Genomic DNA, 16,310 nt, shown 5'->3' on the forward strand with positions numbered 1-16,310 from the left:
GAGAGAGAGAGAGAGAGAGAGAGAGAGAGAGAGAATTAAAGAACTCATGAATTTACTCCTGAATGAAATGACTCAGTAATCAAGAGCACTTGCTGTTCTTGTAGAAGAACTGAGTTCAGTTTCTAGCACTTACAAGGCAGCTTATGACCAGCCTTAACTCCACTTAGAGGAATTAGATTCCTTCTGATCTCCACAGACACGAGGTACATACAGGCCATTTACTTACATGCAGACAAACACTCATACATGTGGTGATATATTGTGTACCCTAATAAAATTTGCCTAAAGATCCGAGAACAGAACAAGCCACTAGATTAAACATAGAAGCCAGGCAGTAGTGGTGGCACACACCTTGAATCCTAGCACTCGGGAGGCAGAGATCTGTCTGGATCTCTGTGAGTTCAAAGCCACCCTGGACTACATGAGATTGACTCAGTCTAAGAGAGAAATACAAGAGAGAAACACAAGGAGGCAGTGGTGGCACACACCTTTAATCCCAGCACTTGAGATCTCCTTCCTGCCTTTGCTCCCAGTACTTGGGGCACACACACACACACACACACACACACACACACACACACACACACACACACATTTAATCTCAGCACTAGAAAGGAAGCAATATGGCTGGGCGGAGAAAGGTATATAAGGCATGAGCAGACAGGAACTAGAAGCTTTTCAGCTGGAGAGCTTTCAGCTGAGGACTCAGAGGCATTCAGTTAGATGATTCGTGGAGCTGGCGAGATGAGATGTGGCAGTGGCTTGTTCCTTTGTCTCTCTGATCTTTCAGCATTTATCCCAATATCTGGCTCTGGGTTTTTTATTAAAAGACCATTTAGCAATTCAAGCAACACATACACATAAAATAATTATTTTTTACATGGGTGTCTTACTATGTAGCCTGACTAAACTTGAACTCACAGATATCTGCCTACATCAGATGTGGGCTACCATACCCCATTCAAAAATAAATCTTAAATAAACAAACCTTGCAAAAGAATTACCTGAAAGCCCTGTCTTAGAATGTTCATAGGCATCGAAGAGTACCCTTGACCCTGCAGATGATGATGAAAGCTATTACCGCCAATGTCTACTCTTTGATTTGCATGAGATAATAGGGAAGGTATCAGTATAAAACATGTACTTATAAAATTATAAGTCAGATTTTAAAGAGTTATCACCTAACAAACTATAAATAACTAGAAGCCTTCCCAAATTATGTCTTCTCACCAAGACCACACCACCACTAACATAATCAAAATCACCATTAGGATCATGTGTGTAGCTACTGTATCATCACAGAAGTCTTTGAAGCCTGAGTGTCGCACCACCTCCACAAGCCTCATACGAAAGCAATTATGGCTTGTTTATTATAACACTGGCATATTTTAAAAATTCTCATTGGATAATTATTTTAGAACAAATAGATGTTTCCCACGTTCATGCGCTCATAATTGACTACAAGGTTATAATCTTATCCCAATTGTTTTCCCTTCAGTTTCCATGTAATACCCAACACCATGTCTTTCTACATCAAACAGGCACCTAAACAGGAATGCTCACACCTGAATCCTAACAATGACTCTCTCCTGTTTAGACCTTTGCCACCCCCCTCATCTTGCTGGCAGCATGCTTTGGTGAGACATTTAATTATAGACTCTACCATAGGACTTTCATTTGAAACTATAACATAATTACATTTCCCCCTTTCCTTATCCTTACCATAGGATTTTTTGCTTTTCTTTGAAAATAGGAAATAGTCTGAAGGTGATTAAGATCTACCTCACTCAGAAAATGGGTAGAAAATACCAATCTAAACACTGAATTTTTCAAATTCTCATACAAGCCTTAGCCTTTAAACAAAACACATAATAAAAAGCTTCCTGGGCTCATAAATACGAGAAGTCTTTCTTACCATGTGGTGAATTTATATTAAGGAGACAGAGGAAAGCAATTGTGAGTTAGAAAACCTTGCTCTAAATAATACTGAACTGACGAGCATTTTAGAGACTTGATTTCAAAGTTATTTTTAAGTCTAATAGGCTTCAACACTCTGAATGAACTGTTAGAGGCATTGCTGACAGTGTGATAGAAGGCTGCCACTCACACACACGGAAACGAACAGCAGCGAAACAGACATCCTGAAGTCAGTGACTTCCTCCCAATAAGCAGTAAACAGTCCAATAAGAAACACCGAGTGTGTGGATAATCAGGACAACACTGTGGACCAACCTCCCTGGTCCCGCGCAAGGAGCTCACAGGAGTCACGATGTGCACAGGCTGGATCCTTCGCTGCTTCCACTCGTGGTTTAAGGTTTCTGTTCTTTCCAAAATTTTCTGACGATTGGAACTAAACATAGTCTTTTAAAAACAAACAAATTGACCATTGTTACAATATGTAGCATCTCTAAAGCAGGTTAAAACCTAGTGAATCCTCCAATACCATGACCATGTCCTCAAGTGTACACAGACTTTATTTACATTAGTTTCCCACACTCTAATAAATACAAAAACATCACTCCTATTACTTCACTGTAAGTGAGAGGGAACAGGAAATTATTTCCATCCTCTCTTTGTTTAACTTTGTATTTCAGAAATCACAAGGACTTTAGAAACAAATGTCTTTGTGTTTGGGCCCTGAGTCTACACAAGCAGTGCAAAGGTATACTGAAAAGACTAATTTCCAATCAGGCTAAATAATTTTAGTCTAAAATATTTGTTACCATTAATAAGCATGATACACATTTTTTTTTCATTTTTGAGGATCTCATGTATCTCATGCTGACCTCAAATTCACTTAAAGATCATCCCAGGATGTGTACATGCCACAGCACTTTGATGGAGGTCAGAGGATTTGTGTGAATTGGTTCTCTCCTTTCACCATGAAGGTGCCAAGGATCAAAATCAGGTCAGCAGGCTGGGCAGCAAGTGCCTTTACCTGATGAGCCTTCTCATCAGCCCAGTCTTGAACTCTGATCCTCCTGCCTCGACCTCCCAAGTGCTGGGATTAAAGGCACACACCACTATACCAAGCCACCATAATGTAATTTTAATTAGAGAGATCAAGGACCATGGCTTTCAAGTCTTCATCGATTTCACTGTAAATATGAACTTGACTGAAAATGTATCATTTCAGAGTAAACCTATTTCACTTGGGGAATGGAGGAATCTTTCAATTATATTTGCAACTTTGTAAAAGATTAAAATTACCTTTACTTCATCGGCTCTTCTGAACCTCTTCAGCTGTCTCAGTCTCATATACTCTGATTTTACACGCTTCCGCCAACAAACCGGTCCCTTCTCAGATTTCTTCCCAGTCTGGCCCATGATTATTCTAAAAGCAATGATTTCATATTAAAATCACTTATCTCATCAGTTGAATATGATCTTTTAATCTCAAGCAAACTGACACAACAAAATATGTTTACTGTTGATATTTGTGGAGAAATGCCTGTATGTTCTGTATGGTTAAATCCTGGAAATGTGTCATTGAATGTCACTCATTTAATGACATCTTTTAAAGCATATTTTTATCTATAAACAGTCTACAATCCTAAATAGTAGTGGGTTTATAGAATTGTGATCTCATTACAGAAATTATATATGCTATATCACAAGCTAGTTTTTACTCCATAAGTGTCACATTTTTAGAGGGAAAAAATGTAAAACACGTTGTTCGAATCTTAGATGGTCTTTTAATAAAAAAAACCCAGTACCAGATGTTGGGTAAAAGCTGAAAGATCAGAGAGGCAGAGCAAGCCACAGTCACCACCTATTACCTCAGCCGCTCCACAGATCCTCTGACTGAAATCCAGAGTCTCCACCAGAAAGGTTCTCAGCTGAACTGCTTTAGCTCCTGTTCCCTCACACCTTGTATACCTTTCTCCGCCCTAAAGGGTGTGTGCTTCCTAGTGCTGGCATTAAAGGCGTGTGCACCACTGCCTGGCTTTGTTTCCAGTGTGGCCTTGAACTCAGAGATCCAGACAGATCTCTGCCTCCGGAGTGATAGGATTAAGGGTGTGTGCCATCACTGTCTGGCCTCTTTGTCTATCTAGTGGCTGGCTCTGTCCTCTGATCCTCAGACAAGTTTATTAGGGTACACAGTATATCATCTCAAAAACATTAAGTTTTTAGTTATTAAAAAGCTATTATAGGGACTGGAGAGATAGCTCGGTTATTAAGAGCACTGGCTGCTCTCCCAGAGGACCCAGGTCCAATTCCCCACATGTCGGCTCACACCCACCTTTAAGTCCATTTCTAGGGATCTGACACTATCTTCAGGCCTCCTCAGGCTTCAGGCACACAAACGGTGCCCAGATATAACATGTAGGCAAAACACCCACACATACAAAATAAAATACGTTTTTTAAAAGAAGCAACGTATAACTGGTACATTCCTCACATCCAGGCTTCACATTTATGGGCTTAACAAATCTCTGATCAAAAACATTCAAGAAAAAAATATTTCCAGAAAATAGGAAACAAAGCAAAACTTGAATTTGTTACACACCAAGTACTATGCATTCAATTAAAAAAAAAAGAAGAAGACAACGTATAAGTCTGCTATAGTCCCTGCCACTCCAGATTCCCAGGCACTCTCCAACACTTAGAGCATTGTCCACCCCACATCGCACTCACCACACAGCCAGGCCTAAGACAAGCCCCTCTATGGTGAACACGCACAAACTTCTGGTCACTTTCCCCAAACAGGACTAAACAACAGACAGTGCAGCCACTAGTTACATAGCATCCGTGTTGTATTAGTTACTGTAAGAATACCACAGATAACTGATGTACACATACAAGATAGGCACGGGCTATGTCAATCATCTCGCCATTTTATATAAGGAGTCCACGGATTTCAGTATCCAAAGGGCTACTCCAATCAGTCCCCTCAGATATAAAGGGACCACTGTAGTTGCAAAAGGTGAAAGTGAAAAGGTGCATCTCACAAGCACTAAGAGTAGAAAATGTACAGGATAAGGAGGACAAATGAGGGTCAGGTGCGGTGCATGCCCGTAATCCTAACACCTGGGAGGCAGAGACAGGCAGACCTCTGAACTCGAGGCCAGCCTGGTTAAATAAGGATAAATCACTCTCCCCACACACACACACCAGACCACACTTCTCCATCCAAATACTGTGATGGTGTCTTTGCCTCGGGTGCTACTTTCATTCACACGTAGGGTTTTGTGAGCAAGAGGAGAGAAAAGGGCAGCGAATGCACAGGAAACGCTCCTACTTTATCTTTAGCTGTAGACTCTGAGCCAGCGTATGTGACTGTGGAAGCTAGCTATAGTTCAGACATATAACACATTCTAGAGCCCGGACCTGAAGTCTAAAGCAGTGTCCTTTTCTAGAACATTTTCTTATACGAGTATTAGAACCACATTGTGTCTTCAAGAGATTACAAGAACATTTCTGTCTAGCTGTATAAGATGGTATGATTTTCAAATGTACCTTGAGAGCAATAGGACACCAGAGTGTTGAGTAAAAGGAGAGGTGGGGTGATTCACATTCTGAAGAGACTAGGCTGGCAGCCATATCGAAACAGGAGCGGGGATGGAGGAACTGAAAGAGTAACCGTGTGGTCGGGCGAGTGCCATCACCCAGCCATCTCTGGAGCAGGAGACCAGTTTAGACCACACTGGAGACAGAACAAAAGTGATCACTTAGTCCCCAGCTGACTGGAAACAGAGAGGGAAGAAACCACAGGTGGAAGGGAGTCCCGGCCACGCCCTTGAAAGTAACCCTCTCTTTTCAGGTGCCGTCCTGGTCTCTCGGCTTCTTGTCCATCAGAAGGTGAAGAACTGACTCCTCCACAGTTCCCAAATTCTACCACTGTCACATTTACACTTAAAATCGCAATTTTCTCTGTACACCACCCCCACTGTAAATAAATTTGTCACTATCAAGAACAGGGTTTTACTCATTTATAAAAATCTCAGTGACTGTCTCTGTGTCTAGTAATAATGGACTTAAAAACAAACGCAGGTTTATTAGTAATTTAAACTGAGAGTGAGTACTCCTGCATCTTCCTAACACATCATTTGTAAGGTTTAGCTCTGCTATAAGGAAAAAAGGGAAGAGTGGACATCCTGGACTATCTATGCAGAAGCCAGAAAGAAATGAGGAAAAAGGAAATGAAAGGAAAGAAAAATGAGGAAAAGAGAGGGAAGGGAAGGGGAGGGGAGGGGAGGGGAGGGGAGGGGAGAAGAAAGAAACAAAGGAAAAAGAAATGGCCCAATTCCCAAGAAATCAAGAGAAAAGGAGTAAGACTCTCAGGGACACTTAGGATCCTGGGTGAGCTGTCCTAGTGAGAACACTTGAGCCCTACTGCCAAGCAAAGAGCAAAATCAATTTTAATAAGTACTCAGTTATAAGAGCAAAAAATACCCGCACCCCCCCCCAACACACACCATAAACTACTTTGGATTAGGTTTTCTAACAATCACTGATGGTATCTGACATACTACTTATGTATACAATACTTGGTATTGAGACCATATATACAATTACATCTCAGTTCATGTTGGGCAGCTTTTCAAAGCCTGTTCTGTTACCATCATCACAAAGAACAGCTACCTCTGCTCTCCACCAAGAGCTTTTTTGTCCCATGGAGATGGAAGCCCCTATGAAGTGGTCAGAACACTGCGTTCTACCTCTCAGTGACCAGACAACACAAGCCCAAGGATTCCACATTCTTCCTAAGGAAATCAGATGCAAACCCACACCATGGAAGATAAATCTCTGCCTAACCGACACTCCTGACCCTCCTCACCCAGCTGCCAACAGCTAGGAAACTAAGAGAATTGAAACAAACTAAGTTCCAATACTTAGTACTGGGGCCCCGATACCTTCTTTAAAGTTCTTGCTACTCAAGACAGCAGTTATTATTTTCTCTTCCTAATAAATGTTTCTTTTTCTACTTGACTGGAAAACTGAGATAAACTACATGAACTACTTATCTTTCCAACTAAATTCGCAGCTCTAACCATGACTCTTAACTAAATACCAGGCTAAATAAGGTCAAATCCAAACCCAAAAGAAGCATGATTACAATATTCTCAGTGTCTTTTCCTTTAAAAATACTCTGGCTTTTCTGTGTCAATATCATCCCCGCAAACACGGTGAATGACCTAAGACCCGCTGGACTTTCTGTAAGAAACATGGCAAGCATCAGCCCCACGACGTGCCGCAGTCCAAGAAGAGCAAGGACTCTCCACATGCCCAGGGAAAGAGGCGCTATGACAGGAAACAGAGCAGCTACAATGGGCAGACTGAGCCCATTTTCTGAAAAAAAGACATCTCATCTTTCAAATTGGCCTAATGGACAATTGGGTGGGGAACCCAATAAGTAATTTGAATTTTTTTCTTTTCTAGAATACGTATGGTGCAACTTTCATTTTTTTTAACTACAATGATAAATTACCTAAGAACTGGGAACCAGTAAGCTCAAACTAGACGATTAACATTTTTTAAATATATTTACTTCCTTAAGGTTTTGTTTGTTGAGACAGGATCTCACTATGCAGCCCAGGTTAACCTCAAACTGACTGCAATTCTGCCTAAGCCCTCAATGCTAGGATTACAGGTATGAACCACTAAGACCTAGCTACACCCTCTTAACTACGATCTTTTTTTAATGGTGCTAAAGATTAAAGCAAGCCTTCGTGTACGCTATATGCTAAGCAAGCACATTACCACTGAACTACACTGCTCTAGTTAACAAATGTGACTTGTTTCAAACCAGCCAGATGGACCTGACAATGAAGGAACCTTCAACCATTGCCCCCAGCAGACGGCCTGTAGGCAAGTCTCTGGGTCATTTTCTTGGGAGGTACCCCTCCTGGGCAGAGTAAGAAAGCAAGCTGAGCAAGATACAGGGGCAAGCCATTCAGAGGGTCTCCTCTCAGTTCCTGCCTCTGGGTTCCTGACTTGAGTTCCTGCCCTCAATCCCCTCAGTGATAGACTGTGACATAGAAATCCAGGTCAAATAAGCCCTTTCTTTCTTTTGGTCAGAATGTTTTATCACGGCAACAGAAGTTAAACTAGGACACCAACAAAATACCACTTTATCAGCAGAACCTCCTAGAGACTACTATTTGTATTTAACAGTGGAAGGAAGCAGCAGTGAATGCCTGTAATCCTCAGCACTAGCAAGGCACACAGCAGGACAAGGAGTTCGGAACCAGCCTCAGCTACATGAGACCATATTCTCAAAAAACAGGAAAATATGCATCATCTTTATGCATAACTTAAGCTTTCTTTTTCTGGTAGGCAAACACTCTCCACAGACATAAAAATACTTAAGGGGAGAAATGGGATAACTCTAACATTAACTTCCTCTATGCTTGTTCACCAGCATTTCTGCCACTTACAAGTCCTCACTGACCAATCTAGAAAGGTTATTTCCCTCACGTCTCCTGACTCTTAAATACTTTTTTAAAGATTTATTTATTTTTATTTTATGCATTGGCGTTCTGCTTGCATATATTTCTGTGTGATGGTGACAACAGATTCCTAGAACTGGAGTTACAGACAGTTGTGAGCTGCCATGTAGGTGCTGGGAATTGAATTTGGGTCCTCTGAAGAGCAGCCAGTGCTCTTAACAGCTGAGTCATCTCTTTAGCTCTCATACCTGTGTTTGTTGTTGTTGGTTTGGGGTCGGAGGTTTCAAGACAGGATTTTTCTATGTAGCCCTGGCTGTCTTGGAAAGCTCTGTAGACCAAGCTGGCCTTGAACTCAGAAATCCACCTGCCTCTGCCTGCCGAGTGCTGGGATTAAAGTCATGTGCCACCTGGCTGACTCTTAAATATTTTTGATGGCCACATGTCTAATAAAACCCATTAGGAATTAAAAATAAAGTTGCTGGGGTTGGAGAGACAGCACAGCAGTTAAGAGCACTAACTGCTCTTCCAGAGAACCCAGGTTCAATTTCCAGCACCCACATGACAACTCCCAACTGTCTGTAACTCTAGTTCCAGGGGACCTGATACCCTCACACAATATATGCAGGCAAACACCATGAACATAAAGTATTTTTAAAGCAGTGGTGGCGCAGGCCTTTAATCCCAGCACTCGGGAGGCAGAGGCAGGCGGATCTCTGTGAGTTTGAGGCCAGCCTGGACTACCAAGTGAGTTCCAGGAGAGGCGCAAAGCTACACAGAGAAACCCTGTCTTGAAAAACCAAATAAATAAATAAATAAATAAATAAATAAATAAATATAAAAATAAATTTGCTAACTTTGCTTATATATACTATAAAGCAACTTGAATATAATACATCTTAAGTTAGAATTTCATGAATAGTACTATAGCTTTTTGCTACCAAATGATAGACCAGTTAAAAGAACTTATAAAGTTCACATAATGCAAATTTTATCTGCATGTATGTGTGTGTGCCTGTTCATATGGGTACACATGGGTGTGCAGGTGTGCATGCATGTATGCACAAGCCTGTGTTAGCCTTGAGTGTAGTTCCTCAGGCACCAACTGCCCTGTTTTCTGAGACAAGAAACTCGATGAGGCTAGACTGCCTCCCCAGCACTTGTTTTATAAGCATGCACATTACACCCAGCTTTTTTATATGGATTCTCAGAATCAAACTTGGGTATTCATGCTTATGAAAAGTACTTTATTGACTTGAGCTATCTCACCCACCCAACACAATTTTTTATATATACATAAGAAAAGATGCTACTTTCCCTGCTGTGGGATGTCTTTCTGTACATGTGTTGCTGTGAATGTGTTGCTCTCATTGGTTGATAAATAAAGCTGTTTGGCCAATGGCAAGGCAGAATAAGGTTAGGTGGTACACTGAAACTGAAGACAGAGAAGGGTGGAAATTAGGGGAGATGCCAGCCAGCCGCCCAAGGAGCAACATGCCAGCAGACAGGTAATACCATGGCCACGTGGCAAGAGATTAATAGAAATGGGTTGATTTAAGATGAAAGAACTAGCTAGCAAGAAGCCTGAGCCATAGGCCATACAGTTTGTAATTAATATAAGCCTCTGTGTGTTTACTTGGGACTGAGCAGCTGCGGGACCAGGCGGGACACAGGAAAGCTTCCAACTGCATTTCCCCACTTAAGTGTAGGTTTACTTCTACACTAAAATGGATGATTTAACAAATTAAAAAGTAAAATATTGAAGAGCAAAAGCATGTGAAAAGATGTTGAAAAGCTCTAGTGCAAATCAAAACAAGCAAGTCAGGCACAGTGGTATTACACCAGCACTTAGAAGGCAGAAGCAGGCAGATCTCTTCAGTTCCAGGTCAGTCTGAATATATATTGAGTTCCAGAGCTACACAGTGAGACCCTGTCTAAAAACACAAAACTTAATACTCATTTGGAGGACCACTATTCAAAGAACAGAAAGTAAACTGGAAATGACAACACACACCAGCAATCCTAGTACCCTGGAGATGATGGAGGCAAGAAGATCATGAGTTTAAGACGAGCACGGGAGAAGTAGGGAGACTCGGTTCCAAAATACTTAGCAGGTATAGTGGTGCACACATGTAATCCCAACAGTTAGGAGGCTGAGACAAGAGGGTAACCATAAATTTAAGGTCACCCTGGGTTACATATTGAGTTCAAGGCCAGTTTGGGCTACATAACTGGAACTTTTGTGTATAGGAGGAGGTGTGTTAAGGTGGGAGTATAAAATAGTGTACTCATAGAAAATAGTGCTGAAAAGTTCCTCAAAAATTAAAGAGAGAATTACCTTGTGACCCAACAGTCTCACATATGAATATATAACCAAAAGAATTCCTACCATACACAGGTATAGTCCAAAGGCCTGGAATCTCAGCATGTGGGAGGTAAAAGCAAGAGGATCCAGAGTTCAAGGCAGAAGGGTTAGGAGGGAAGAAATTCAGAGCAGTGGGAAGAATTTGTCCAACATTCATTGCAGCACTATTAAAAATAGCCAAAAGGTAGAAACTACCCATATGTCCACTGGCACATGATATAATAGATTTTAAAATACAGTTTATGTATATCATGGAATAGTAAAATACCTTTAAAAAAGACAATTCTGGGGTTTTTGTTTGTTTGTTTGTTTGTTTGTTTGTTTTATGCTGTTTTTTTTGCCTGTTTGCTTTCTAAAGACACAGAGAGAAAGGTGTGGAGTCAGATGGGTGGAGAGGAGCAGTTATGATCAGAATATCACATTTTTTTTTTCAGTTAAAAAAAAGGAAACTGTGACACACCCTACAAAAAGATGAACCTCAAGGACATTACACTAAGCAAAACAAGCCAATCCACAGGAGAACAGATAGTCAGCGATTTCCATTCACACAAAGTATCTAAAGTGTTAGGTTGATGCAAAGGTAATTTCAGTTTTTAACTTGTTGAAATTTGTCCTGTGTTCCTGTAACACATTGTTAAATAAATGTGGTTCTGTTATACATCATTTTAATGTGTACTTCTTGCTTTAAGTCTTTTTCGATGACTTGCTATTTAGATTTATTTTGTACTACTTGAAATGATGTTAGACAAAAAGTAAATTCAAGAAATTTTCTTACTCAAGTTCAAAATGGGTCATAAAGCAACAAAGACAGCTTGAAATATCAACACACATTTCACCTAGTAACTGCTCAAGAGTGTACCCAGAAGTCGAGGTACAACAAGATTTGCAAAGGAGATGCAGCCTGGATGATGAGGAACGAAGTGACTGGCGTGGGAAGCTGGTAAAGCCAACTGAGAACAATGACTGAAGCACCTCCTACAACCACACAAGACACTGCTGCCACAGAACTAAGTGCGGACCGGCCAAAGGTCATCTACATTTGAGATAAACTGCAAAGGTGAAAGCATTCAGTAAATGGGTACCTCATGAGCTGAGGAAAAGTCAACGCTGCTCTCCTCTCCTACTCTATGCAACACTGATCTATTTCCCCATCTGACTGTCATATGCAAAAAAAGGGCGATTATGCACAACCAAGAAGCTCCAAAGTAATGCCCAAAGCCAATCTTGCCCCAAAAGGTTATGGTCACGGTGCAATCCACTACAGTTTTCTGAATCCTGGAAAAAAAATCTTTATGTCCAAGATGTGTGTGCTCCGCAGATCAACCACATACACCCAAACCTACAACCCTTGCAGCCAGCACCGGCTAACAGAAAAGACCCAATTTTCCTCCACAGCAACACCCGACTGCACATCACACAACTAAAACTTCCAAAGTTGAATAAATTGGGCTATGAACTTTTACCTCATCCACCTTATTCACCTGACCTTTCACTCATCAACCACCACTTCACCAAGTACCTCAACAACTTCTTGGAGGGAAAACACTTCCACAGCCAGGATGCAAGAAATATTTTCCAAAAGTTTGTCAAATCACAGAGTGTAGCAATTCTGAAAATATCTCTTCTGTCCTAAGAGACTGCTGGAACTTCTGCTGGACCTCACACCCAAGTTAATAATATACCTTGAGGTCACTTAAGACTGCTAGCCTACTGTGTACTCAAACTGTTTACCTGCCTTCAAGAGAACAATGTAACAACCAACCTTGCTTACCCTGGATTTCCCATGAAATCAACTTTTACAACCTAATACATGCCTGGAATCTTAAGTTATGTCCTCTTCCATGCCCCTGACCCAGAGTTATACATGTATGTCATTTCCTGAGAGCAGTTAAATACAGAAGTTGAAAGCAACTTCCTAAACTCTGCCATAAAGGTTGAAAGCTACTACTTGCAGTTATTGGTTGATAAGCAATGATATTTGTTATCTGGGTCAGTTGGAGCCAGTGACTTAATCCCTTGTAAAACTCTGTTAAAGATTTCTTTCAAGCATCCTATTCCTTCACCAGGTGATGCTTTCTGTGCATTTCAATAAATACAGAGTGAAGCTTTTCATTAGGAGAGACCTACCTATACAGCTGATAGGACAGACGCACAGCTCATACAACAGACACAGGGAGAGATTCACAAGACAGTCCTTTGGGCTGGTACAGATTCAGACTCATGCAATAGACAGAGGACAGAAGACAGTATGAAGTAGAATAACCACTCTCTTGGTTAACCAACTCGAAAAGAAATGCCTTTATTTCTTTCCTTAATGAGACATCAATGCAATTTTGAAAACTCAAGAGTTAATTCTGATGCATTATAATCCATGCAGTGGAGCACAAGGTTTTTTTGTTTTGTTTTATACACTACAGAAAGAATGAAATTTATTTTTATTCCAGGCATGGTGGTACATACCTTTAATCTCAACATTCAGAAGGCAGAGGCAGAGGGATATCTCTAAGTTTCATATATAGCCTTATATAGCTAGACCCTGTCTCAAAACAAACAAACAAATAAACAAATTGCTTGCAAAAAATGTGTTGACTGTAATGGTAATTAATTTTGATTAATTAACGGTTTGAGCCCAGTTATAATGATTTGAAACTCAGCCCAAAACACAATTCTTTTCACACCAACTTAAGAATCAAAAAATTCACAGAAACAAAAAGTAAAAAAGTACTTTCCAAAGGTTGTGGACAAAAGATAAAAGTTCTAAAGATATGTTACACATTAGTGTGAATATATTTAACATTACAGAATCATACACTTTGAAATAGTAAACATATGGGCTGGACAGATGGCTCAGCTGTTAACAGTACTTACTGCTCTTACAAAGGGCCCGAGTTCAGTTCCCAGCACGCATGTCAGATGGCTCACAACTGCCTGGCACACAAGCTCCAGGGGCTATGATGCCTCTGGTCTCTGCAGGCACCATCACTTATGTATATATTCCTCACACAGACATGCACATACATCTAATCAAAAATAATCTTTTTAAAAAATGGTAAACATGTCTGTAATCCCAGCACTCAGTAGGCAGGGAGGTAGGAGAATCAGTCAGTTTGAGTATACCTGGCCTACACAGTAAGTTCCAAGCCAGCCAAGGGTTATACAGTAAGACCCTATCTCAAAAAAAAAAAAAAACAAAAAACCCACAAATGAACAAATAGGGGCCAGAGAGATGGCTCATCATTTAAGAATGCTCACTGCTGTTGCACAAGACAGAGGTTCAGTTCCCAGCACCCACATGGCAGCTCACAATCATCTGTAACTCCAGTTCCAGAGGATCATATGCTTCTTCTGACCTCTACAGGCTCCTGCATCAATGGGATGCAGTACATACGGACAGGCACAACACAGGCACGTAGAAGTATGCAAGTGTTTTAACATATATTTCTTTCTAAAAAACAAAAATAGAAACATGGTTTTGTTTTGGTTTTGTTTGTGGTACTGTGGACTTAACTCAGGGATCTGTGTATACTAAGCACATATTTAAATCACCAAACTATATATCCCCAGCACTGTTCTGTGCTGTTTTTTAGCACATTAAAGAGTAGTGCTTCACTTAGGGATTTCATCTACAGTAGGCACCGTAGAGGTTCAACAAACAACGAGTTCTATCGTTTACAAGCACATGGTTACACTCACATGTCTACACACTACATACACTTAAACTTCACTACAGACTCTAACCTCAAACACGAGGAGGACCTCAGTGACGATGGATGGCAGCTCTCCCACTCCTTAAAGAACACCATCTCACTTAGTTTTTGTTTGTTTCTTTTCCAGCCTTCTGAGTTTTTGTGGTTTAAAACAAGAAAAGGCACTAAAACCGATAAAATGTTTTGTCTTGTTGACACTTTTTAACTCACTGAAGATAACTTGAAACACTTTGCATAAGTTTGGTTCCTATGAATACACTTGATCACTAGGTAAGTTTGCAGAATTGTCAATTAGGTTCTTTATCCATCCATCTCCTGCCCCCCTTTTTTTTTTCATGGCTGGGATTTCTAAAACTTTCTGGCTTTAATCAACAGTCTAATGAGTACTTAAACGAAATTCTTGTAATAATAAAATAACAAGTTAGCAAAATTCACTATGTGGTAGAGAATGGCCATGTAAATTCCATTTGCTGGATCCCCCTTACAGACTCTACATTCAGGAAGAAGGGCAATATTTAAATAATGATTCGATCCTTTTTGCTGCAGCTATCCAAATCCTCTTCTTCAACACACCCAAAAAGATGACAGACTATGCCAAGAAGTGAAGTTGGGTCCTAGGCCCTAACAAGTACTACTGCTTTGCCGGCCAGCAGAAGAAGCCAGAAGACACTATCATCCTCTCCAGTGAGAAGGCCAAACAGATCATGGAGTATGCCCAGCAGCTGGAGATGATTGTCTGAGCCTCAGCCAGGGCAGGTGGACATGGCTAATCCAACAAACGAAGTATGGGCTGGCCTTCAATAAAGACGGATTAACCTCTTAGAGTCTCCCCAGTGGGAGGGTGGGAAATAGTCACTCCTGGGGAATTTGGGAGTTTGGGGGCCTTTGGGCCTCCTGGGTGTGTGTTACCCAGTGGCCACTGCTCTGTCTTTTTAAGCATAGATGCCCAGTGGCCCACAGGAGAGCACAGGCCCTGATGAGGGATTCTTCTAGCCAGCTGTGGATGCATTATGGTGTTGGGTCAGGGGACTAGATTTTTTTCAGTGAAGCACCATGTCTCAATTTTTAGAAGATGTTGGCCATGGATTAAAGAACTTTTTAAATGAAAAAATAAATATACAACGATTTGAGTTTCTGCTACAGAAAAGAGCTCTCAAGTCTGCAGGGTTCCGGCCAATGTCAACCTGTCCTGTCTCTCCTTAGTGCCTCCATGTACAAAGCCCCTTTCTACGTTCTGCCATGAAGATGAACTTTTTAAGTGAAAGGACTGCAAGTGAGAAAAACTGAGCAACACATGTCTCTGAACTGAAGAGCCTTCTAATTCCCCTGGGATATGGAAAGTATTTTGAACCACAGACTATACAGCATCTTGACATGTTAAAATAGTAAAATAATCCAGAAAAAAAAGCAAATGATTATCTCATGGCAATCTCTTCATTCCTTATCTTTCTTTTTTTTTTTTTTTCTTTGTTTGTTTGTTTTTCCAGACAGGGTTTCTCTTATGTCCTGGAACTCCCTCTATAGAATAGACCAGACTGGCCTCAAACTCAGAGATCCGCCTGCCTCTGCCTCCCTGGAGGCAGTGCTAGGATTAAAGGCATATGCTTAGCTTCCTTGGGTATCTTCATAGGAGCTGTATTTCCTATAAACAAGTATGAAGACTTGACTGATGGAGAAATAATGTTTATTCTGTACATTACCCAGAATGCTAGCTTTACAAGTTTCTTACTTGAATCTGCAGCCATGGCAAAATTAAGCTCAACAATGGTGTGACCACCTACAGAGGTAGCTCCATTACACAAGAAGGGAGGGCAATACCTTTCTTTCTTTTTTTTTTTTTTTTTTTTT

The 16,310-nt window shown here is 40.8% G+C and overlaps 1 protein-coding gene across 9 annotated transcripts in view; it reads right to left on the reverse strand.

Annotated features, from left to right (window-relative positions):
- The window catches only part of Ezh2 (enhancer of zeste 2 polycomb repressive complex 2 subunit), a 69,584-nt gene that overhangs the window by 43,056 nt on the left and 10,218 nt on the right, over positions 1-16,310 (reverse strand). For 2 of the 9 annotated variants that reach the window (XM_052720590.1, XM_052720584.1), the window contains exons 1-3: positions 5,461-6,120; positions 3,211-3,334; positions 2,233-2,361 (exon numbers count right to left, since the gene is read on the reverse strand). In XM_052720590.1, coding sequence (XP_052576550.1) covers positions 2,233-2,361; positions 3,211-3,327 — 246 coding nt within the window. In that variant the 5' untranslated portion in view covers positions 3,328-3,334; positions 5,461-6,120. Of the gene's footprint in view, positions 1-2,232; positions 2,362-3,210; positions 3,335-5,460; positions 6,123-16,310 lie in introns of those variants that run through there. The other 7 variants (XM_052720594.1, XM_052720589.1, XM_052720588.1 and 4 more) reach the window with 6 other exon arrangements.

The sequence above is a fragment of the Peromyscus californicus genome, unplaced genomic scaffold (assembly GCF_007827085.1).
Source record: "Peromyscus californicus insignis strain IS unplaced genomic scaffold, ASM782708v3 Scaffold_6__1_contigs__length_162567912, whole genome shotgun sequence".
NCBI lineage: Eukaryota > Metazoa > Chordata > Mammalia > Rodentia > Cricetidae > Peromyscus > Peromyscus californicus.